The 26,419-nt window shown below is 35.2% G+C and overlaps 1 protein-coding gene across 3 annotated transcripts in view; it reads left to right on the plus strand.

Moving 5' to 3' along the window:
- The window catches only part of mAChR-B (muscarinic acetylcholine receptor), a 44,955-nt gene extending 29,856 nt beyond the window's left edge, over nt 1–15,099 (plus strand). Inside the window, exons 4-7 of one of the 3 annotated variants that reach the window (XM_073083986.1) lie at nt 2,542–2,680; nt 9,969–10,152; nt 12,034–13,082; nt 13,479–15,099. In XM_073083986.1, the coding sequence (XP_072940087.1) occupies nt 2,542–2,680; nt 9,969–10,152; nt 12,034–13,082; nt 13,479–14,129 (2,023 nt within the window). In that variant the 3' untranslated portion in view covers nt 14,130–15,099. Of the gene's footprint in view, nt 1–2,541; nt 2,681–9,968; nt 10,153–12,033 lie in introns of all 3 variants that reach the window. The other 2 variants (XM_073083985.1, XM_073083984.1) reach the window with 2 other exon arrangements.
- Nucleotides 15,100–26,419: the final 11,320 nt, after the last annotated feature.

Raw genomic sequence — 26,419 nt, forward strand, 5'->3', positions numbered from 1 at the left:
CGCAACCTCGATTTGGCAGGAAATTGGACAATCAAAAAGTAATGACTCACTTCAATACGTACCGTGGATTTAGGAATCATGGTTACTCAAAAATACTGAGCTTCATTATTCATATTTTTTAATAACATTCACTTCATAAAATTCCTTCGTGTAATTCAAATTTACGTCGTCAGCCCCACACATCTATGGGTCTCCTAGCAGAGTAAAAAAATTAATTCATAGAATAAAAGATGAATACGCAATAGTCCAAGTGTGAATTGATAGAACGGGTTTGAGCACTTCTTTTAAAAATCCCTCGAGTAGGTTTCCTCAGGATTTTTGCCTTCACTTTTATAAACAGTGATACTTATTAATTTCTAATACGCACACAACGTGGAAAAATGAAACGTGCATGACTGAGTTTCAAACCTCAGGACTACCGATTGAGAAGCCAAAAATTAACCACATGGCAACCAGAAAAATAGATTCCAAAATAGATTAAACCATGAATGTGCGTGCAGCAGTAGTAACATTGGTTCGAAAATGGCATCATGAAAGTAAACATTGTAATAACTATACTCGTATGTTACTGAAATGATCCAGAGAATTTCAGTGCTCACCGAAACGCTCAGTTGCGGCTCATTTAGCCTGAGTCTGCGTCCCCAGCTTATCCTAAGATGTAATGAATTCTGCGGCGACGTTATGTAGTCATTTACTAAGCGGTAACACGGGTTTCTAAGCATTTCTAAGTTTAATATCTATCTTTCTAATTCTAACTTGTTTTGTCTATAGAAAGTTATAATCAATGTCTAATGCACGCAATGAAAAGCAGAGTTTCATCCAGTAATAATACCTTTTGCTCAAATTTCGATAGAATTAAATGATCAATGTAACTTCTGTGTACTAGTAACCTCGGTTCGAAAATGGCATCATGAAAGTAAACATTGTAATAAATAAACTCGTATGTTACTGAAATGATCCAGAGAAATTCAGTGCTCACCGGAACACTCGGTTGTGGATCATTTAGCCTGAGTCTGCGTCCCAAGCTCATCCTAAGATGTAATAAATTCTGCGGCGACGTTATTAGTCATTTACTAAACGGGTTTCTCAGCGTTTCTTACTCTAATATCTATATTTCTAATAAAAGTTGTTCTGATTGACTGGCAAATTGCAGTATCTAAAGTGATTAACTAGTAAAGTTAATTTGGAAAATTGTTTCATCGTATAATACTAAGGATATTTTTATTCGACCCCAATGGTTAAGGGTTAAAGTGTGGTTAAATAAGGATTGAGAGTTATTTTGGAAATCCGCTGATATCCTATGAAAATCAGCATTTCGGTTTGGGGTTAGGAATAATAAAACACTGGATTTTTTTTAACATTCCCAGGGTTGAAATATCGCCAGTTTAGGAGCAAACTTTTTATCTTTATGTCTTTACTTTTATTCTGAGAATCTGAATTCAATGTAATCAAACAGTATTCTCGGAGAAGGTACTGTGTAATAAGCCCACTTTAGTTGCCATTACTTCAATTGTTGCTGTTCTATTTCTACTGTTTCTATTCCTATTGTTTCTGTTTTTACTGTTTTGTTCTCATTGTTTTATTATATTGTCTAAGTAGTTTCATTAATATTATTTTTAATTTGTATATCATAGACATAGGAATTGAGACGTTTTTTTAGATTTAGAAGGAGTGAATGAGAATGCAGTCGAACCACAAAGTATTCTACCACCTTCAATTATTATCGTTAAAGTTAATAAGAACGTTATTATACCTTAGTCTAACAAGATTAAGATTAACTTCTCGTGCGCACTATCAGTTTACCGTAGAGAGGAATAATGCAGCTAGCAGCCTATCCAGTTTCATATGCTAACTTACGTCCAGTATTAATAATTAATCTATCTATTCTTTCCCTGCTAAAGATCGAAATTTGATAACTTTTAGTAACGGACATTACATAGATAATAGACGTGAACCGCCACAGAATGAAGAAGGGATGCTAGTCGCGCTGTTAGCAGTCTCCGCGATTAATGCGTAAGGTGAGTAAGATTGTAATGTTTTGAATCTAATCGAAGGTGGTAGAACCCTTTGTGGTTCGGCTGTGGCGGTACCACCGCCACACCTATTTCTGCCTTATAACAGCTGTGTTAAGCGCTACTGTGTTCCGGTTTGAAGGGTGTGGTAAGATTAATGCGTAAGAGGAGTAAGATTGTAATGTTTTGAATTTTATCGAAGGTGGTAGAACCCTTTGTGATTCGGCTCCGGCGGCACCACCGCCACACTTATTTCTGCCTTTATGCAGTGTTAATCGCTGCTGTGTTTTGGTTTGAAGGTTGTGGTAAGGGAGACATACTTTTTCGAGGCGTTCCAGCTTACTCCTCAGGAGTAGCGGCGTATCTGTGGCCGACCTCAGGAAGGAATATCTAATCCTGTCTGGGGTTGATTACAGATGTCCATGGGCGGTAGTAGCCACTTACCATCAGGGTGACTGCGTGCTCGTCTGCTACTCCTATATTATCAAAAAAAAAAATCGTATTGGTAATTTTATCTCCTTTGTTGTAGGAAGCTTCAGAAGTTAAAGCAACGCACGTGTCTCCCGTCTTCCAACGCGGACTGCCAGAGCTACATCAACGCCACCAACTACACCGATATCTACTTCTTCAACAACACCTTGGAAGATGTGCTTGGCAACGGAGAATTGGTCAGTACCCTTTTAACTATATAAATAACGCTTTTTATATATTCCATACTATCCCCATACTAAGATTTACTAGGTAAAATGGGATAATATATAACACAGGTCTTATAAGTACCACAAGCTTTTGCCCGCGGCTTCGCTCGCGTTACGAAGTCATGTTTTCATCCCCTATTTTATCCCCTTGGAGTACAAAAGGCTAGCGGATGCCTACGTTATGACATCTACCTGCATGCCAAATTTCAGCCCAATCCGTCCAGTGGTTTGGGCTGTGCGTTGATAGATCACTATGTCAGTCAGTCACATTTGAGTTATATATATTTAGATAGACACACACCATGAGAAATATAGATATGTTTGGCCGGGTTTGAACCCTGAACCCACTGTATATTAGACCTTTATGGTGACCGCTCCATGATCGTTCCATTATACCGGTCTTCATAATAGTATGTCGTATAGAACTATCTATTTCTGCCAAAAGACAACAGTGTTAAAGGCTGCTGTTTTCTGATTTGAAGGGTGTGGTATAAAATACATGAGGCGTTTCAACTTAGTCTTCAGTGGTAGCAACACATTTGTGACTGATATCAGGTAGTACTCTCCTATCTAGTATCGTTTAAAGGTTTTCTAGGACGGCCGTGGACGTGCTTCTACAAGTAAGTAATCTAATTTATGGTAAGTGGTAGGTAGGAATATCTAATCATATCTGGGGTTGATTACAGATGTCCTCGGGCGGCAATAGCCACTTACCATCAGGTGGTCTGCATGCTCGTCTGCTACTCCTACATTAAAATAAGTGGCAACCTAAATTAGACTGCTTTCTTATTTGATACTTCAATATAAGAAAATCTTATGACCTGGAAAGAAATGTTATTTCACTGAAAATTTCGAAATAAATATCACAGGATTGCTTAGGCTTATATTTCAAGAATAATCAATCTTATTGACAAAGGCTACAGAAAGAACGGCTAAAGCGTGTCGGAGCACGCACAGTGCAGAGTTCCGTAGTGAATTTAAACATTAATTTTAACACAAAAATTGAATTTATATTTATAAGTATTTCTTAAAGAAACAAAAGTCATTTCTACTGTTTCTAAACTCAAAATAGTAATTTAATATATTAAAAATAATATTCCATGTCTTTTAAACTACACAATAAGTATTGAATAGGTATATCTTATCATGATTATTTTATTGAAATAATTTTTCCTTTCTTTAATATAAATTGTTCATACTTATTTTAATTTACCTTATGTGAAAATTTGACATCGCACAGTCATTTGTTTTCACAGATAAAAATAACATTCTGATAAATGTTTGAGTGCTATCGTTTAAAAAAACGACAGTGTTTATATAAATGTGAGTAAATGACGAATAGACTAAGTACTGAATTAAGTTATAAAGTTGTTTTTACCTGGCTACGGAACCTTAAAATGACCTTTTTCGAGTCTATTTTACGAAGCTAAAGGAATGAGGTGTATCGGATTAAATGGGAATTTCCATTTGCACGCCTTTCCCGAGAAATGAACATTGTTTTCAATTGTTTTCTTTCTTCAAAAGTCATGATCCATTTCTTAAGTAAGCAATAGGCTTAATCCGTTTGAGAGCACTTTGACAATTTTGATTAATTTAAATGAGTATGAAAACTTTAAACTTTATACACTATGATTCTATCATACACTAAACTCACATTAATAGGAACATTCATACAGTCAGAACACACACAGAAGAGAACACTACTCTTATCATTTAGATGACTGCCTCTGTGTGTCAGTCTTAACATAACTTATTCTGTTTGCGACTACTCATAAAACGCATACTATCCACCTCGGTTCCATTTACATGTCTTTTTACCATAAATGTGAAAGAAGTGTATCTCCATTCTTCTAAAGAATTTTTGGGACGCTATAACATGAAGCTTTACAAAAGGATACAAAAAACTCTACTTTAAAGCCAACGATACTTTGACTTCTCTGGCGTTGCAAAAGTATATAGGCTGTTCCTTTTTACCACGCTTTTTTTAGCTTGACCTGTATGCATGTATGTAACGGAAACTTTGAACTCAATTTTTACCCACTTCGAACGGTCAAATTAATTTAAAATTTTGAACAATTATTAAGAACTGATGGCATAACACGATTTAAATAATCTTATCCCATTCACCTCATCAGGATTCTGGATAAACGATTTGTCTCGTGCGATTTTAGCGTATTTTTTAGTTTTTAAACTATACTTATTTAACAAGTAGCCCCTCTACGTTATCGCTTTGTTAGGCAGGAACACACGCAACTTATTTCAATATCAAAAACTCTGTTCAAAATGCAAATCACGTAAACAAGATTCGTTATTAGATTGTGCTTATATTTACACACCAGTGGCCGTAACCATTTTACCAAAGGTCACACTTGTTCCTTTGATATATCGTTTTGATATAAAAGTATTATTTTATGCGACATTTCATACATAAACCGAGTCCTACCACCCAGCTGCCCTTCAGTTACGACTGGTTTTATTGCTCATAAATATCGGAATCTGCTTTGCTTTAAGCAATTGCTTAAGGTACATTAATGGGCTATTCCGTGACTCTAAGTGCTGAATTGTTGGAATCCCTCCTAGCAGTAATGTTTCATCAAGTTTGTGTTTTAGTTCAAATTGGATTCTACGCTTGAGCGATTATGACTTTATCGATGTGTTTTATTTTCTTATGTATGTTTACTTATGTTTTATTTCTGACATATCTAATGTTTATAGGTTTATGTAGGTTTGGTCAAATAACAAATATTTTGAAGTATTTTTATAAGATTTGAAGTAGGAAAAGAGATGTAATCCACTTGATGGTAAATGGTTATTCTCTCGCCTCGACATCTAGATAATGGATATCTAGAACCAATTCCATATATGACGGGGGAACCAGACAGAACATATGATATGAGTTGCCACTTCTCTTAAAGTCACACTTGTACCTTTGATATATGGTTTTGATATAAAAGTATTATTTTATGCGACATTTTACGTACCTAGCCCAGCTGCCCTTCAGTTACGACTGGTTTTATTGCTCATAAATATCGGGATCTGCTTTGCTTTAAGCAATTGCTTAAGGTACATGAATGGGCTATTCCGTGACCCTAAGTGCTGAATTGTTGGAATCCCTCCTAGCAGCAATTTTTCGTCAAGTTCGTGTTTTTGTCCGAATTGGATTTTACGCTTGAGCGATTATGACGTAATCGGTGTTAGGTATTGTATTTAATTCGTGTATATTTTATTTGTATGATATTTCTAATTTTATGTTTAGTGTACTTTATGGTCAATAAATATTTCGAGTTATTTTTTTATAACCTTGATGCGGTCCACCTGATGGCAAATGGTTAATATGACCTTTGTACCTCTCGGAATAATTCCATATAGAACAGGTAACTAAAACGTGTATGCAAAATTAAAGTTCAAACGGTAGTGGTCAACTAATTTGAAATTCAGTTGCAAGATTTGACCCTCGCGTAGGTATACAAAGGTTGTAAAATTTTGAAAATTTAAAGGAGTCGCCAGACGTTAAGACTCTATAGTGTAATAAATAAAACACTTTTTTGGTCAATAAACAATGAAATAAATATAATCCAGGCACCGGCCGACCTTTAAACGTAAGGGATTGGTGTCCCAGAAATTTTGGACAGGGGTAAACCCTGTTATAATTATTTTGGAACAAGGATTTTGTGACAATAATAGATATTACGTAATGGTGACCAGTGATACTGAAAAATATATGTTGGATACTTCAAATACTAACAGAAATAAAATGCATATATAATTACAATTATAATATGCAAATATTTATTGTTTTTAGAAAATTTAATCGAACACATGTTTCCCTGCGACGGCATCATCACTACACATTTTTAGAAAAATGATTGAATTGGCAAACGAACATGTACTTCACTTAATGATAAATTGTTACCTACTACCGCTGATGGATGTAATCAACCCCAGATAAGGTCCCTACCTGAGGTTGGCCACAGATGCGTTGCTACCCCTGAGGATCAAGTTGAAACGCCTCGGATAAGTATATCACCCTCACCACAACCCTCAAACCGATATAAAACACCGATTAACACTGCTGTTATTAAGCAGAAAAGGTGTGCCGGTGATGCCTCCGAAGTCAATCCACCTAATGATTCTACCAACTATCGTTCCAACATAATAACTAATTTCTAAAATAGTTATAAATGTTGAACATGATCACGGTAGAGCGATTCCAATTTTACAACATTGTTGTCACGGACGTGTCAGCGCGGTCGTGACGTGAGCATAATGACACGCGGTAGATTAAAACGGTTCTATGCCTCTATTATTATCTTGAATTCATTGTGCTGAGTATATTGTTTAGACAAGCTTTCATCTCCTATTATTATTGTTATATTTAGAAATGTGATTGAACTAATTTTAATTGGCTAGAGGCGACATATCATACTTTTTTATTAGATTAAAGTGGCGAATGAAGTGTTTTTTAAAGATGGTAAAACCAATATGTTTCGACCGGGGAGGTACAAACTATTTCTAACGTGAAGCAGTTATTTCATTTCAGTAGAGAGGTGTAAATGTCAGCAGAAGAGATAGGATGCGACCATCTTAATCCTCAGGAGTAACTACACATCTGTGATCGACTTCTAGTAGAACATCTATATTGACTACTGAGCGGCATAACACCACTATCAGGTGGACTGCATGCTCGTCTGCTACACCTGTATAATAAAAAAAATAACAATATCCCGATAGACCTTTTCATGGTTCGAAATACCATGATTCCAACTATGTATTTTTCAGCATAATTTTAATCTTCAAATACAACATAAATCTGTTAATTTAGTGTGTTACACTATCCACATCCAAACCGTATCCAAACAATTTTCGTTGCGTTCAACACAAATGTTATACGAGCACTTCCCGTAAACACTGTATCAGTGGAACGCAACGTTAGCAACACAAATCATTAAAGCGATTTGTTTGCTGAAGTCTTCCCGCTACTGTCCGTGACACGTGTATAATGGTACGATCGATTATATCACACCTGGGACGTTCACGCTTCACGTGGCTTGTTTAAGGTAGGTGATGTAAGGGATAAACGTATTCTTATTTATGTAAAATTGAAATTGGTAGGTAGTCACTGCCAATCATCAATATTATCTGTAATGAACCCGAGATAACTTAAGAGTTTGACGTGTCGCATCTCCTTGTGTCATATAAATATGTCTCCCTTACCACCTTTCAAACCGGAACACAGGTGCGTTAAATACTGCTGATATCAAGCAGAAAAACGTCTAGTGTAAGTATTATCTATTTCTTTTTTATTTATTTATCTGATTATAAAAAAACCAGGGGCCATTTATAAGAAATGTTCTGAAATTTAAAAAAAATACTGATACTGACAGTAAAACCAAAACTTAAACGGAATGATTTAAAATCATTATATACATGTATTAGGAAGAAATATATTTATAAAGGGATGCACGCGTTGCAACCAGTCAGAGATATCATCATAGTGACGCTCTACAAGTGCAGTCACGGTTTGTGACGCGAGCATTATGCTCACGATCGATGTCCCGCTCTATTCAGAGTGTCTTGTTTAATGACGGCGTGCATATGATTGTCATCCATTGTGCTACATTCAAACCACTTAGAAATTGTAATGATGTTTTGTTTTAAAATATTAATAATACAATGCTTTGTAGCTTTAGAACATCACAAATAGGTTTGAGGGACATTAGTAAAATAATATTTTGTTTTTTTGTTCTTAAATTTAATAAAATTGTCAGACATAAAACTGAAACTGATAGAAATCACTTAACTCACGCCAGTGCATTTAAAAACAAGAAAAGGTGGGGTTTAAAAATAACTAATCAGAGATATCATCATAGTGACATTCTACAAGTACAGTCACGGTTCGTGACGCGAGCATTATGCTCACGATCGATGTCCCGTTCTATTCAGAGTGTCTTGTTTAATGAAGCCGTGCACACGATTGTCATCCATTGTGCTACATTTGTACCGCTGAGACATTATAACGACGTTTGTTTTAGAATATTAATAACAGATTGTATTTTACCTTCTGTAATATAATAGGTGCAGCTTAAGGCAACACTATCACATCTCTTTCTAAGAAGCTTGCTTAGGTGCTTTCTAGACGATGGCAATCTCCACACTTCTTCCTCCTGTTCTATAACAGGACTTACTTAAAATCGTGCTCTGTTACATGTTATCTTACCATACCATCACCACACTAAACAGCGCTAACATCGCTCTAATAAAGCAAAAATATCCAAAACACACAGGTAAATTACATACACTCCAAATTTTCGTCATAATGTCTTGTTGGAGCTAAAATTCTTAACATACTCGTACATAAATTTCGCAAATTCAAAAGCCAGTGAACTTAAGGTGCAACGCTATTTTCTTCAAACTTTCACTGCTTCTCTACAATTCTGTATGAAATATTTTGAAGCTACAAGCTTGTAAGTTACAGCTGAATCATATTTATTGCTGAAGTGAGAAACTTGTAGCTTGTAGCAATAAGATAGATGGAGCATCTTCTTCACTGTAAGAGATACGTTATGAAATATAAACCTAGTTTTCAACCGGAATATTAAACGTTGGTTAAATATTGTTTTCTAGAAAAGCTAACACTATTTCAACTGCAATAAAATACTTTATTTAAATTCATATTTTTCACCGTTTGAAATATTGTGTTCTTTGTCTTGCTTAGTATTTGAAATATTATCTACTTCTTTATTATTAATTCATAAAATAAATTTGATTTTATGAAATTGAAGTACCAAGGGAGCATGCAGTATACCTGATTATAAGTAATTTGTGACTGAATTCAAATATATTAAAAGTCCTACATAGGGTCGGCATTGCTATTCCTGACGACTAAGTTAGAACAAGTATTTTTTCATCACATCATTTTCTCATGCTTACATTAAAGAGGTGTGGTGACGGTGCGTCAAATCCATAAAACTCTTTAACCCCGTTCATATGTTTACGATAGAAAAAAGAAAATAATAGCAAATCATCATTGTTCCTTTGAGGATAAAGATATATTTTGTCAGATAGTTAATTGTATCTATCTTAACGATTAACCGTCGTAAAGTCAACTTACCCTGATGATGCTCCGTTTTGCATCTGTACGCATTGTTTGTGGGAGGGAGGGTGGTACATACTGCATGGCTTAAAATATATACCATCATATTAGTAGCGGGTTGTTGCGAAGTAGTTTTAATCCTAACTTAATATATTTTGTCCACAGCAACCAGTTCTTCCTCCCTTCCCGTTGTGGCTCGCGGTGATCTTCGCGACCTGCTTGGTGCTGGTCATCCTGCTGACGGTCAGTGGTAACGTGTTGGTGCTGTTGGCCTTCCTGGTGGACCGCACCATCCGTCAGCCCAGCAACTACTTCATCGCTTCTCTCGCTGCCACCGACCTGTTGATAGGTAAGATGAGACATTATTAGGAAGAAAGAAAGAAAAAAAGAAAGAAGATATTTAATTGAGGAAAATTGCAACATACACATCAAATGATAGCAAATAAAATAAAAACGTAGTTAAAAACAAACTGCACGATTAAAATACAAATAAATAAATAAAACAACGCAATACAAAAAAAGGAAAAGAACACAAATAATTGAAGGGGAATAAATATATATCGTTCATATAATAATATATGAACGATTTTCATGTTTACAATAAAAACTATATCAAAATACTATGTTTTGAAACCATGGAATGGGGTCAAATTCAGCGATTGTGCTAATAATGTTTTGCTCCAAAAGTTCAAAAGGTTTTGCGTGTTAAAAGGTTGGCTTAAAATCCCACATGAATCTGTGTCGGTACGGTCTTCTACGGTACTGGATACCGTTTTAAAGGTTCCTTATCGAAAAATAAAGATTAAGTTTAAGGAGGCTCGGACTCTATTTCTTTAATTGTCTTAACATAGCTTTGATCAAAGTTACCTAAAATGGAGAAAGTCATCAATGTTTACAGATATGAATAATGACTAAGATATTATGATGAATCATTATTGTTAAGGAATTTGGCGTTTTAATCTAAGGGAAGCTGATAACATTACAGTGATAATATATCAGATACCGATCTGAAATTTTCAAAATGAATCACTATTTTTATAATGATATTCATTATGACTGTTCAGTGTTCAGTTATCAGCATTAAGTGGATTAACGAGGACAACTCAGTTCGCAATTTTTATGCATTTATTCCATCCTTTTTGTCATATCCAAAATATGAATGTTGTATTAAATACATTTCATTCATATGTGACACATATATACCTACTAATATTTAGTATTTTAGTACGTAACAAGAAATAAAAAATACATTACACAAATAATATAATCTTATATATTAAATTCTCGTGTCACAGTGTTAGTAACCGTACTCCGCCGACACGGCTTTACCGATTTTCACCAAATTTTGTATGCATATTCAGCAGGTCTGAAAATCGGCTACTATCTATTTTTCATACCCCTAAGTAATAAGGATTGTTCACTCTTAACATTTTTTTATTTATATGGCAACACAACGTTTGCCGGGTCAGCTAATTATAATGTAATATTGTAAGTAATATAAATACTGACCCTAATAGTGTAAAGGTGAGAAGTACTCAAGACATGAGAGTACTTAGAAATCAGATTTATTTTAATCAGATTTTTAAGCTAAATAATTCAAATTTTTGGTTAACAAAGCATTTTATAAAGGCCCATAGCATCACTCACTAAACATAAAAGTCCTCGAACCCAAAATATCCTATTTCAAAGTGATAGTAATTGATGTAAGGAGACTAAATTCATGAATTATTTAACGCTGTAATCAAACTCTCAGACAGTCTTATAAATCAGCTTTGAAAAATAAGCCTGTATCATAATGAATATATGAATAAAATACATTTTGATTATATTTTTATTAATAAATCACATAAATAAATAATCGTATTATATGGAATGGATATTTAATTCATATAAACCGAAATGATATACTCATTTCGCTCACTAAACATTATACTCTATTCGGTGGCTTTCGGCTAGAGAGCAAATATATTTGTCTAAAATAAACGTTAAGAAAACTTTGATAAATAAATAAATATTAAAGCAATAGTTATATCTCCTTGCGCGCAAAAAGTAGTCTTCAATTCAAAGCAAAACAAGAACTCTGCTCTGTTCAGAAATCAACACTACATTTGCTACAGTACAGAAATCAACACTACTTCGTTCGTAAAAGTTCTACCACCTTCGAATTTCTCATTGTTATTAAAAATAATAATCTTTAGATCAAATACTTTCATACAGTTTTTCTTTTCAGGTACCCTGTCGCTCCCCTTTTACACCGACTATGTATTAAAAGGGTATTGGCATTTAGGGCCCTTGTTATGTGACCTTTGGCTATCCGTTGATTACACAGTATGTTTGGTATCCCAATATACCGTATTATTAATAACTGTGGACAGATTCTGCAGTGTTAAAATAGCAGCCAGGTATAGAGCCTGGCGGACTAAGAACAGAGTGATATGGATGGTCACAGTTACCTGGATAATACCAGCATTGCTATTTTTTACAACAATATTTGGATGGGAACATTTTGTAGGCTACAGAGACTTACAAGAAGGTGAGTGCGCCGTACAGTTCCTAAAAGATCCGGTATTCAACACAGCTTTAATTATAGGATACTATTGGACAACTCTTTTCGTCCTAATTGTACTTTATGCAGGTATTTTCAAAACTGCTTACGATATGCAAAAGAAGAGCGAAGCGAAACAGAGGAAAATGCAGTCCATGGTAGCTTTAAGTGCAGGCGTCATGACTGGCATGGCGGGCCGAGCTGCTGGAATGGCAACTTTGTCTAAAGCGACAATCTCCAGCGAAGATCAAGTAAAAGTGTCAGAAACAAGCCGTAAAGATTCAACATCTAAAGGTTCTTTAGCAGCCCCTCTTCTGAATTTGGGAGGTTCCTCTGATTCCAACTCGAGCCAGAAGTCTTCAGCTCGTAAAAGTAGCGCGACAGCCACTGGCACATCAACAACTGCTGAATCCGATGCTGATAAGAGAGAAGAGCAAGTAGAAGCAGAAAGATCAAGCAGTCCTGCATTTGATTCAGATGATGAAAGTACTACACAAACAAATATAAAGAAACGGCCATCAGTAGCGAACTTAGTGATGCAAACTGGAGCTATGCAACTACTAAGTAACATGCGTATGAATGGAAGTATGCTAATGAAAGCCGATAACAAACAGTCACCGATATTTAAACATGAATTAGAAAAACCAAAGTCTTCCCTTTCACAAATATCCGAGAAGAGTCTTCTTGATACGGACAACCCTGACACATCACGCACCAATGCACCAACACCAGCTGTGAGTGTTCCCTTATCTTCCGCTAGTGTAATGTCACCTCCATCATCGGGCATGGCTACACCATCCGATCGAGATGTATCAACCACGATTGCTCAAAGAATCATCCCTCCCCCATCAGAATTCAGATGCAGTCCAACAGTATCTGAAAGTCCACCATCACAGTCAGAGTCATCTAGAGCTAAGGTTGTAAGGTTAATAAAAGGAGACGGCAGCTGTTTCGACGTGCTAGTGGGAATGGATGGTGCCGATTTAAGGTACATGGATGAGAGTTCTGTTATCATTCCCACACCCATTAATGAGAGCCCACCCTCGTCAATCACCTTTCCGACCGCCACCGAGCCATCATCTCCGCCAACTTTGAATTCGGGTAATATAACAAATACTTCATTATTACAGGCTGCTCTTATACGAGCAACAGCTGAAGCACAAGTAACGCAACCCAAACCAAATGTTTCTCCTCCACCACCACCACCCATAAAGGTTAATACAGAGGTAAGTTTAACAACGGGAGAGCGACCTAAACCTGTGATCACTCTCGTATCGTCTTCCAATAACAATGAGCCTCAATCGCCAAAGCCGATTGACGACAAAGTAACTCCACTGAAACTTACTACTGCCTTAAGCCCCGCGGTGGAAAATAGCGAAATATCCAGCCCAGCCGTAAGTGGGTCCACTCGGGGTGATTCGAGAAAAGAATTTGTAAAAAACATCGGGAAAAAGTTAAAGGTTAGGCGCTCGAAGCGAGATGGACTATTTCCGAGTATCGGACGTCAAAAGTCTAAATCTGAAAACAGAGCCAGAAAAGCTTTTAGAACCATTTCGTTCATTTTAGGCGCTTTCGTAATTTGCTGGACGCCGTACCACGTGTTAGCTTTAGTCGAAGGATTTTGTACTAACCCTCCCTGTATTAACCAGCACCTTTATATGTTTTCCTACTTTTTATGTTATGCTAATAGCCCCATCAATCCATTTTGTTATGCACTGGCCAATCAACAATTCAAGAAGACTTTCACGAGACTCTTACGTGGTGATTTCCACATCACCTAGTCCATATGTGTTATTTTTGGAGCGTAAATATTTGGAGCCGCCGAGTAGTGTTCCATTCTAAATATTACGCGCACAAGGATCTTATATAGGTCTTATTATAATGTTGTTTAAAATTAAGACAATACTAATGTTAGTGAACCGTGCTTTCGATGTATAGGAACAGAAGAATGATGAATGATTATTATATAAATACAAATGTTATGTGTAAAGCAAGCTATTTCAGCTTTTTGAAAGTTAATAATAAATGTTAGTTAAATTATAGAATGTAAATAGTTATACTTATATAGTGGGTATATATCTGATGTACCTGTATTTTTAATGTTTTTATTTTCATCTATAATGTTCAGAACTGACAATAAAATGCTATAGTGTGTAATTTTGAAAGTAAATGAAGTCTCTTTATATTTCTAGTCACATAAATGATATTAGAGGTGTTAGTAATAGAATAAAGGAAGATATTTTATTCGATGTCAAAGACATGGTTGATTAGAAGTTAAAAGTAATTACTTAGTAATTGTTAAGTATATTGTAGACGTAATTTGTAAATTAAAACCTTATTACAAGTATTCGACTTATATGTCTTACCATTTTAAAATAATCTTAACCTTTCGTATAAATATAATATTTTATTTCAATCCTACCTCAGCAATAAATCAACTTCAAATTAGGCCCGTAAAGTTTAAGAATCTAAGAAGTGAAATCATACATAAATAAATCTTTGCGTACTCCTACACATTAAGTTTAGGTTAGGTTAAGTTATTTTCTTAGGGAAGAGACTGTTTCGTCAAATAAAATAAAATTTACGCTTAAAAGCTTTCAGCCATGAGCCCCGCTAAAGTTTTTTAGCGTAAAACAGTCAATTAATCTGTAAATATACTATTGTTATAAGTTTAAATAATAATTACTATACGGCCAGTAATATCAGATATTCCGCGAGATAAATAAAAAACAAATGCGATGTCAAAATCAAATGTATATTCTACTGTAAATTATATTTTACGTAATTAAATTTAATATTGTTCCTACATATAGAAATTGTTTAAGTTGTACGCAGGTTACTTATTTATTAAGTTTTACATATGCTGGCCTAATCTTATGACGATTAGAGGATTTTTTTATAATTCTTTTAAAATGCAACTTGTAAAATATTCACTTTGAAAGATTAATTATTTTGATGGAATACTTCTGTTGAAGCAAATTAATATTACCAAGAAATAAGTAAAGGCCATCTGGTACCTAATTACTCTTTACTTGCGAGAAAGAGGAGAAAAAATATATTTAAAAAACCGTAGTCATTAAATGCTATTATTTAAACTTTCTACTTTTTAATTTATTTTGATGAACTCTTTTTAATTATTAACGATCATTAAAATATTATTTTTATTTTAAGGCAAAATCTAAATGTATCAGTCTTATAAAATGTACATAAAAGTTTAATATTTTAAAATTAGATCAAAAGTCTCAAAATAATCGAAATATTCAATTAAAATTGATTTGAGTGTGCTTATCCATATTATTAATCAGTATTATAAATATTTTAGCAATAAATAAGTTGTTACAACATAATAATAATGAAAGACAAAAGTGAAATAATAGTAGATATATCATTGAAAATGCAGTAAATAGATATATTATTAGTTGATAGGGAGTACAAATATAATTAATAATTCAATTGTTAAATTAATCTCACTCGTTTGTATATTATTAAAACCTATAAGTATTAATTTTATGTTTAGGAAAAGTTTAATGTGTTGTATTTTAAATATTTGCTCGAGCGAAAATTTAATAAATGATTATTAAGTATGTTAATATAATTATAAAAATAAATTGTAAAATAATAACATTTAAGCCGTACATAGATTTTACTTCTATTTTATTTAGCTAACAATGAAAAATACACAACTTATAATTTCTTTATTTTTTTTTTGTAATTATTTTTTTATTTTATTCTCTCGTTTTTAATAAATAATAAAATATATGATTGATATTGTACGTATTATTTTATTAAGAGAACATGGATCATTTTGATTGAAATATTGTTTTCATTATTTCCTTGCAGCATATATAATATATTTTTTATATTTCAATGTGAATTAAATGAGTTTACATTTGAAATCTTCCATATCATAATATTTGTAAAATATCCCAAAATTATTTTTGTATCAATATTCTTTTGTGAATGAGAAGTATGTGTCAAAGTGAGTGTGATTATAGATATAGTTTAAGTAAGGAGTAAAAGAGTTGAGTATATAATTCGTACTAGTAGTGATTTACTACGTATATTGTGCTTATGTCGCCTTAGTACTGTCGATGATAATAATTGTATATAAGCTTTATATGGTTGATGCTTGAATATAAAAAATACATAATTATATGTACTTGTACATTTAATAGTGTGTCCTTTTCTGTCAGATATTGTAAAAGGTGGAATACATTTTATCTATTGAATCGAAATATTAAAAGAATTACGACAATGTATCAAGAATACATGTAAGGTTTTTTTATATTATATCAACAAAATTATTATTACTGACATAAAAGTTATTAGGCAATTTCATATTATAGAATATTATCGAGGTATGCAATAATAATTTTATATTTAATAATTAAGTAGAAAATATACATCATAAATAATAATAATCAAATAATTCTTAATTCAATATCAAATGGTATTTATAGAACTAAAAGGTTTTAATAAAACAGGTAAACCTTTGAATGAAGTTTTTGTTTTTCTGTTTATGTTTACCCTCTATCATGCAGTCCCAGATTCGATTCCAGTCGTCATCTAAATAATAGGTTTGGGTAGGAGTTCGTGTTGCCTTTATGTTGGTACTCACAACTCTATATTTGAAGAATATTATTTAAGGATTAGCCTACCATCATATTATTAATCTTTAGGCACAGGTACACCTCCACAAGTTAGTGAATCTGTGGTTTTTTTGATGTCAAGTGGGAGTTCAATTAAGCTGAAGTCAATTAGACGTGTTCATGGGCGTTACCATTTACCATCTGATAGACTACATCTCCATTATATCAAGAATAAGAAGTTCATCGACTTAGATAAATACTTTTACTTTTTAACTTGGATGAATTGGATTTAAAGAACTTTTATACACAAATCCCACAAGACTATAAAAATCCTTAGAAGTTTTATCAGCAGCAGGTCAGGAGTCATGATAGAAGAAGCCGATTATTAGTACTATTTATTAACAACTGTACCCTTACCATGAGTTTTTACGTTTTGACAAATATGACACATACCAAAACGTATTTGTTTACGCCCATACTATTTCCAATCAGCGCCCCTAGCGGATTGTGTCAGAACTAGGAAATCGTATGGCCAATACGTAAACAAATACCAAAACAGTCATATTTGTCAAAACGTAAAAACTCATGGTAAGGGTACTGTACTCTCAACCCTTGAAACAAGTTCCACCAGACCTGCAGTAACATGCAAAGCGGTGATTAGCAGCCGCACTTCACGTGTGAACCGCAATCCATCACACACGATATTATCACTGCGCCCAACTCAGCTAGATTTTAATTGCAACGCTTTGATTTTGCCATTTTGTCTTTGACATTATGATTCGAGTTGCAATTGTTGCAAATGAGCATGCTGACAATGGAGAAGTGAACTGTCGTAGGGATATCTGTAATCAACTTAAAATAGCATTAGAGTTTTAATTGATGCTATGTTCTTATAAGTTCAAAGTAGCAAGCGAGCATAGACGTCTTTTATAAACTCTATAAGTCATAATATACATATTAAAGATGGTAGAACCTTTTGTGGTTGAACTCCGGCGGCAACACCGTCACACCGTCACACCTATAAGGGAGATATACTTTTCTGAGGCGTTACAGCTTAGTCCTCAGAAGTAGCGTGCAACAGTGGCTGATCTCAGGTAGGAATATGTTATCATATCTGGGGTTAATTACAGATGTCCATGGGCGGCAGTTGCTATTTACCACAAAGGTGAACTGCATGCTCGTCTGCTACTCCTATATTATAAAAAGTAATAAAATCTAGAAGAGGAGTTTTGTCCGGAATCCGATCCCAGATGCATTGCCTCTCCTGAGGACGGAGATGATAAACTCATATGTAAATCAGCCGGCACATCCTTCGCTATAACGCATGACATATTTCACGATAGAAATATAAAGATGCACATATGCATTGCTAGAGAACTTAGTTGAACGGCAAACGCCTCGTTAATATAAGTCGTGTCTCTAGACTGACACACATAGCTCGTTACAATATGAAGTAAAGATAAGTTGGAATGCATATATTGCTATCACTTCCTAACGAACTACAAACCAAAACATACCTACACATACAGTTTGGAATATTAAAGTATTAAATATTGTGCGATGCCAAAAATATACCTGAGCTTAGGAAAACTCATGTTTTTTAATTTAAAAATAACGAACAAATTGTAGATACCTATATGTAAATATGAAGTATAATGATAAAAAATCAACGTAAAAATCTGATGTTACGGAGTCACGAAGTCTGCAGCGCCTGAACACAGCTGAACAAATTAAACGGTGCGCACAATGCGACGCCCTTCAGTTTGCATGACAACGGCCTGTTGGTGGTACAAGTCATAAGAGTTCGACATAAAAATGTAACTCATAAAAATATTTTAAACACAGTTACTATCTACGTTTTTCTTGAAATGGATTTAGCGTACTAGCAGTTTACAAAATCATAAGTCACTGCCGCCCAGAAATCTGTAATCAATCACAAAAATAAAAAAAATGTAGTCCTACTCATGGTTGGTCGGGAATGCATTGCTATTCTGGCAATGTGAGATCTCCCGCCACGCAGTTTTGAAGCTTATTTATAAATATGTTGAAAACCACCACACTACATCCTCAAATTGTGTTTGTGTGTCTGTTTTTGTTATAATAACTTACTGATATACCCGGCATAAAAATACAGGTAACCACCAGATAAAATGCAGTCTCATTAAATTTACACTAACTTCTGATTACATTACAATAGATGAATAGTTAATTCAACAGGAATATCTTCATATTATTCTCTTATAACTTGGACTGAACATTCGTATCTACCCGATTGTGTCTTTGCTATGACAGCGTATCTCAAGTACGCGGCATAATGAACGTAGCGACGTCCGGACCTACACAATGCATGCCTCGTAAACAGAGCTGGTTTTGGGAGCATTTTAATACTGTTCTTGCTCATTTGACTGAACATTATTTTCATAAACATAGTCTACGGTTACGAAAACCTGTTAAAAATGAATTCAGCATATTTGATGTAATCATATAATTACACCTGCAGTCGATTCGTTTCTCTTTACCCCACAGCACATATTGTGTTTATTAACAGTAGTGTTTACCCATTATGCGATTATTTTCGCTACTCTTTTATAACCTGAATTGGATCTTATTTACCTATAGTCTGATTCATAATTAGGTGTCCAAAATGTAAACAAAAAAATGTCATTTTCAAAATACGATTACAGGTATTGCAAACCCTTACAAAATAACAAGAAACAAAACCTTTAACAAACTGAACAAAAAGTTTAAACGAAACTTAAAAATGACGGCACAAAAAATGTTTTGGATCCCGATTGTGTTACCATTATCACATTTTAATCTTCCACCATAAACCTTTTTTTATTATTATTACTGTATGGAACGAAATGAAGGTAATATAAATATTGGAAAATGTAAATGGATCTTAATTTATTTAGATTATTATTTTACTACTTTAATATCGTCAAAATTAAGAAACTGCCAATTGAAACATATTTTCTTGATAGGTCAACACAGTTGTTTACATTTTGGACAATTATGAATCGGACTATAATTGTCACAAGACAACATATTTTAAATACGTGGCAGAGTAATTAACTGACTTCAAAAAAGGAGGAGATTTCTCAATTCGACCGTATAAATGTTTTTTTTTTTTTAATTTCAAACGCGCATAATAAAACCGTGACAATTAAGTGTGTGTATTGCGCTGTTCTCCTATAACTTAGAATGAACATTCGTATCTACCCGATTGTGTCTTTGCTATGACAGCGTATCTCAAGTACGCGGCATAATGAACGTAGCGACGTCCGGACCTACACAATGCACGCCTAGTAAACAGAGCTGATGGTTTTGGGACCATTTTAATGCTGTTCTTGCTCATTTGACTGAACATTATTTTCATAAACATAGTCTACGGTTACAACCTGTTGAAAATAACTTCAGCATAATTGATGTAAGCATACAATCACACCTGCATTTGTTTTTCTTTTCCCCGTTATAAATACTGTCTTGACAAACAGTAAAGTTTACCCATTATGCGGTTTTTTTCGCTATTCCATCATAACTTGAATTAGATTTTATTTACCTAATTGTAACTAGACAACATATCTTAAATACGAGGTAGAATAATTTTAAATTTCACATCACTTATAATTATTTATTTTTACAATTTATTTCCCATTGCAGTTTTTTACATATAAAATTGTAATGTAACTAAAAAAATTAATTGTAATTAAAAAAATAAGTCTTTGTTACTTAAAATAAACAATTACATTATTATTATTATAATGGTTCCATGTCAACAAGCGTATCCCTTACACTATTTTCTTATAACTTGGGCTGGCCATTCGTATCTGTTCGATTGTGTCTTTGCTATGACAGCGTATCTCAAGTACGCGGCATAATGAACGTAGCGACGTCCGGACCTACACAATGCACGCCTCGTAAACAGAGCCGGTGGTTTTGGGACCATTGTCTAACGGTGTCCTTCCTTTATGGATGTTCTTTTGAATATATTATTGTAGTAAAAAGTGATAAAACTCGTTATTTTGTAGGGCAGTCAACAAATGTTGCAAATGTGCAATCAGTTGCAGAGGTGTAGAGCCAGGGGCGTAGCGAAAGTCGTAATCCTGACGAGATTAATATTTTTGCAACCTTAGTAAGATTTGCCTTTGGCCCTAAGACTTTCTAGAAAGAGAATTATCCTTTTCAATTAAGTTAATTTTTTTTCGTCCACTCATCCTCACACGGATTACATATATTTCATGTGTGATGGCAGAATGCGTTACTTTGAAAGTTGCGCTCCGGCTAGTCCCTAAGACGCAGTTTTGAGAAAAATCCACACCTTGCTAAAATACGGCTTGGTAGAAATAAAGATAATTGCCAAATTTCACCTCAATCGGATACTGGGAAGTGGGTGAAATTTAGCTTGCAAGATATCATTACAAACTCCGGGACAGGTGAAAGTAGGTAAATAAAAGCTTGTAAATACAGCTTATTACGGATTTAACCGCGTAAAAAGCCTCCAACAATATTAAAAAATGACTTCCATTCTTCTATTCTACTATTGATAATAATTTCAATTACTATACCAGCTACATTTTACAATAAATTATGATTATAATGGACGAGAATCAATAGGTATAAACGTCAAAGTACTTGTGGAATAGTACAATAAGGAACAATGAAATGTAATTGACAATTTGTAAGTGACCCCGTAGCCCTATCAATATACCTAGGTACATATAATAAGAATGTAAAAGTTGCGTGTCTGTACATTGAATATATTTGCAAAAAAAGTAATTAGGTGAATTGAAAATAAGTAATCACAGCAAATTCTATAATTTTGAGAATATTTGTGTGTGTATTTTACTGTGTATTTGAAATCGCATCAAACCAAAACTATAATTAAATTCAATGGATTAACGATATATCAATAATAGTCCGTATCTTAACTTCGCTTTTGAAGGGTTCGATTTTGAAGGGTGTGGTGAGGGAGACAGACCTTTCCGAGGCGTTCCAGCTTAGTCCTCAGGGGTAGCGGCGCATCTGTGGCCGACCTCAGGTAGGAATATCTAATCCTATCTGAGGTTGATTACAGATGTCCATGGGTAGCTGTAACCACCTACCATCGCTTGGGCTGCATGCTCGTCTACTACACCTATACTAGAAAAATGGCAAATATATGCCAATTGAATCTCCACCACTATTGGGTTCCAGTCCTTAACCTTAACTAAATGTTTGTTACTATTGAATAAAAGAAGCAACAGCTATGTCCATGGGCGGCAGTAGCCACTTACCATCAGGTGGACTGCATGCCCGTCTGCTACTCTTATATTATAAAAAAAATATATATTACATTCAAATCAATCTACTGAAGTCGAATTTTCTATATCAAAAGTTAATACAATTTAAAGCCAGGATTTTCTTAACATTGCACTACGTGTATGCGGAACGGATAATTATAATTTACCGATTTCCTCCGTGAATTAAATAGAAGACAATGTACAATTGGTGGTAGAGGTGGTAGAACCTTTTGTGGTTCGACTCCGGCGGCACCACCGCCACACCTATTTCTGCCTAATAACCGCAGTGTTAGGCGCTGCTGTGTTCCGTTTTGAAGGGTGTAGTAAGCTTAGTCCTCAGGGGTAGTGGCGCATCTGTGGCTGACCTCAGGTAGGTATATTTAATTCTATCTGATGTTGATTACAGATGTCCATGGGCGGCAGTAGCCATTTACTATCAGGTGGACTGCATGCCCGTCTGCTACTCCTATATTATAAAAAAAAAATCTAAACCCAGGCGAACGAAGTCTCAGGCACAGCTTGTGTAAAATAAATACATTCATTTCATTTCACCTCAAATACTCAGGTATAATTTAAACTTCATTCAAGTAAAATTACTGCAATTATTGTAACTACGGTGCCTGAATAGCTTTTATTTTGATGCAGTATTTCTAAAAGCAGTAATTTTAGCCAACCGTGTTAGGTATTTGAAGATACTACACAGCTTAAGCCTTTGTTTAGTGTTATAATACAAGTCTAGTGGTTAGAAAAGCGGCCTCTCATTTGGAGGGTCCGAGGTTCAAACCCAGGCACGCATCTCTGATTTATTTTAAAATTATTCCCGTATTAGAAATTAATTATCTCTCGCTTAAACGGTGATGTGAAAAACACAATGGCACACCACAGAGTAAAAATAAGCCCTGATTGTTGTGTGAAGTCTACCAACTTTCACTTGAGGCGAAGGCGGACTACGGCCTAAACCCTTCTGAATGTAAGACCCGTGCCCAGCAGTGAGACAATGATAGGTTTACGATAACTATTTACTTTGTAACGTTATGAGTGTAGGTAAATCAGCCATCTTAGCCCTTGAAGCATCCCAAGCAAACAAACTAAGCTAGCCATATCAGCTAAGTTAGCCATCCACAAGAAAAACATCACACGGGTAAAAGTAATATAATAGGGTAGGTACCGATCCATTTTTTACAAATATTAAAATTAATGCAAATTTGGTACATTACAAGTTCGCGTTTTCTAAAATAATATTCCAAAAACTTTTAGTATAAACGATGATAACAGAATTTATTTGACTCTGTAAAAATATTTAAATGACCTATATTTTACTTTTTATAAGTCGGACATACGATTCGCTCTATCTAATATTTTGACAAGTTTTTATCTGTGGAGGGTAAATTTTCAAGCTCATGTTTCTATGTATGTACTCGTATGTCTATTTTTTGGCACACCGTTCAGCCCAAAGAGCTTAACCTTATAATATGAGGTGTCGTTATTGATCATATTATGTAAAAGATTTTTTTTTTAAATATAGGAGTAGCAGACGATCATACAATCCACCTGATGGTAAGTGGCTACTGCCGCCCAAGGACATCTGTAATCAGCCCCAGATAGGATTAGATATTCCTACCTGAGGTCGACCAGAGATGCGCAGCTACCCCTGAGGACTAAGCTGGAACGCCTCGGAAAAGTCTGTCTCCCTTACCACACGCTTGAAAACGGAACACAGCAGGGCCTAACACTGCTGTTATTAGGTAGAAATAGGTGTGGCCGTGGTGCCGCCGAAGTCGAACTACAAAGGGTTCTACCACCTTCCTATTTTAAGGCAGTCCACATTTCTTGTTTATAATAATTATCTTTTTATTAAAAAAAAAAAAAAAAAAAAATGGCGCATCGAGTATTCTGAATCATGCTATCGAAGTTTTCTCAATATCTTGCATATACAGGGTGAATTTTTAAAACGGGCCTTCAGGGCTAAATCCGAAAGTATAAGGATTAGCGAAAAATGCTGAAAGGAGTTACGAGGCCGATTTTGATAAAAACTAAAACTGCATCATTAGTTTTTTAAAATATCTTTTTCCCTAGCCGGGAATCGAATTTGATCCTTATAAGCAACACTATCAGATAGTGGAATAATATAGAGGGTGTATTTTTTTTCAAAATGAACTCGTTCGATTCCCGGCTAGGGAAAAAGTTATTTTAAAAAAGTAATGATGCAGTTTTAGTTTTTATCAAAATCGGCCTCGTAACTCCTTTCAGCATTTTTCGCTAATCCTTATAGTTTCGGATTTGGCCCTGAAGGCCCGTTTTAAAAATTCATCCTGTATACAAGTTCCGAACTGCGACTGTCGGAGCACGGCTACCCGGGCATGATCATCTAGCCCGGCGGGAGATCTCCCTTTGCCAAAACTTTTACAAATACAAACATAGGTACGATAGAACATTTTATATGTAAAAATAACATGAACTTAACCGACCAATTACTTTGTGACATTTCAAATGAATAACGGCTTACAGCAATCGAATTCGCTTGATAAAAAAACAACAAACTTATTCACATTGTATTATCAAAATTCACATCTATGTGTAGCGAATTAAAAATGAAAATAGCCGAAGAGTTAACCAGATAACGTAGTAAACAAATCGGCAAGTTTATTTTGCAACTGTGCTTACGGATTCTAAACTTAACTGTTGAAGCTATATGACGTTAGTGGATTCATTTTGGATTGTTGTTTGAATCCAGGCTTGCAATTAGTGCAAAACGTTATCATTTCCTTAGTGAACGCCATTTCATAGCACTATTTGCGTTCAACTCCAGCTAGCCGCTATATTTAGAATAGCAAAATCTTTCCTGATTGTGATTGTGTGATTAGGGCTTAACGAATGAAATGTTAAGAAGATTTTAAATACAGAATACCTGAAATTGTAGAAGTTGTTGAGTAAGTTATTGCCGCTCGGATCGAAAGTTAAATTTATTACCCAAGAATATGCGTTCACCGTACTGGTGGACTAGGGTTGAGCCCCGATCACGCACACTCACACGCACACACACACACACACACCTGATAGTAAGTGGCTACTGCCACCCATGGACATCTGTAATCAACCCTATAGAGAATTGGATATTCCTATCTGAAGTCAGCCACAGATGCACTGCTACCCCTGAGGATTAAGGTACGCCTCGGAGAATAATGTCTCCCTTACCACACCCTTCAAACCGGAACACAGCAGTGCTCAACACTGCTGTTATGAGAAATAGGACACATATACATACATGTGCAAACATTTATATATTTATATATTTAATATTTATATATTTAACATAGCTACCCCTGAGGACTAAGCTGGAACGCCTCGGAAAAGTCTGTCTCCCTTACCACACCCTGCAAACCGGAACACAGAAATAGGTGTATTAGGTAGAAATAGGTGTGGAGGTGGTGCCGCCGGAGTCGAACCACAAAGAGTTCTACCACCTTCAAAACGTAAAAAAGTATTGCCACGTCTCCGTGCTAAAATGTCCCTAAAAGGTATGTATTTCAATTTCAAGGCGGCGAAGTATCTTTACTTATCAACGTTCCAGTCCCTAACCTTAACTAAATGTTTGTTACTATTGAATAAAAGAAGCAACAGCTAGTGCTTAACGGATTCATTTTAATATTCAAAAGGGGTCACGAGCCGCATCGCTGGAAAGCTTCTGCGGTTGATTAAAACCCGCAACTAGTGAATAATGGTTTGCGTTATTTACTGTGGAGCAATTATTATATCGCTGTACTGTTGTGCCCTTAAAGGTAGACCCTTTCGAAACTAATGGGTAGTAAGTAGTACCGCGACAAGAATAGGGCTACGGTATCTCTTGCCTATCGTTAGAGGCGACTAAAGGGAGGCGTCGGGGTCACGGGTGGCAAGACTGGGAGCTCGAACCGCCCGGCCAACGGCCCCGGGTAGGACGGCGGGATGTGTGGTCGCATATCGTCGTGCACACCAGACGGTGTGAAAAGCGTCAAGCTCACCTGGGCGGAGCCCGACGGGGCAACGCGCAAAGAGGCCTCCGGTTGCGTTCCTTTGGAGATCCCGGAGTCCTCTACGCAGCACCGAGGACAGCCACCGGGGTTTTAGTGCGGTAAGAATCTCGCATAACTCCGTGTCGCTCCCATGGCATAGGGTACCTTTTGAAGGCTTTCCCCTCGTAAACAAAAAAAAAAGTAAGCC

This window comes from Epargyreus clarus, unplaced genomic scaffold, assembly GCF_041222505.1.
Source record: "Epargyreus clarus isolate Ecla_fem2 unplaced genomic scaffold, WU_Ecla_fem_2.2 ptg000019l, whole genome shotgun sequence".
Lineage (NCBI taxonomy): Eukaryota > Metazoa > Arthropoda > Insecta > Lepidoptera > Hesperiidae > Epargyreus > Epargyreus clarus.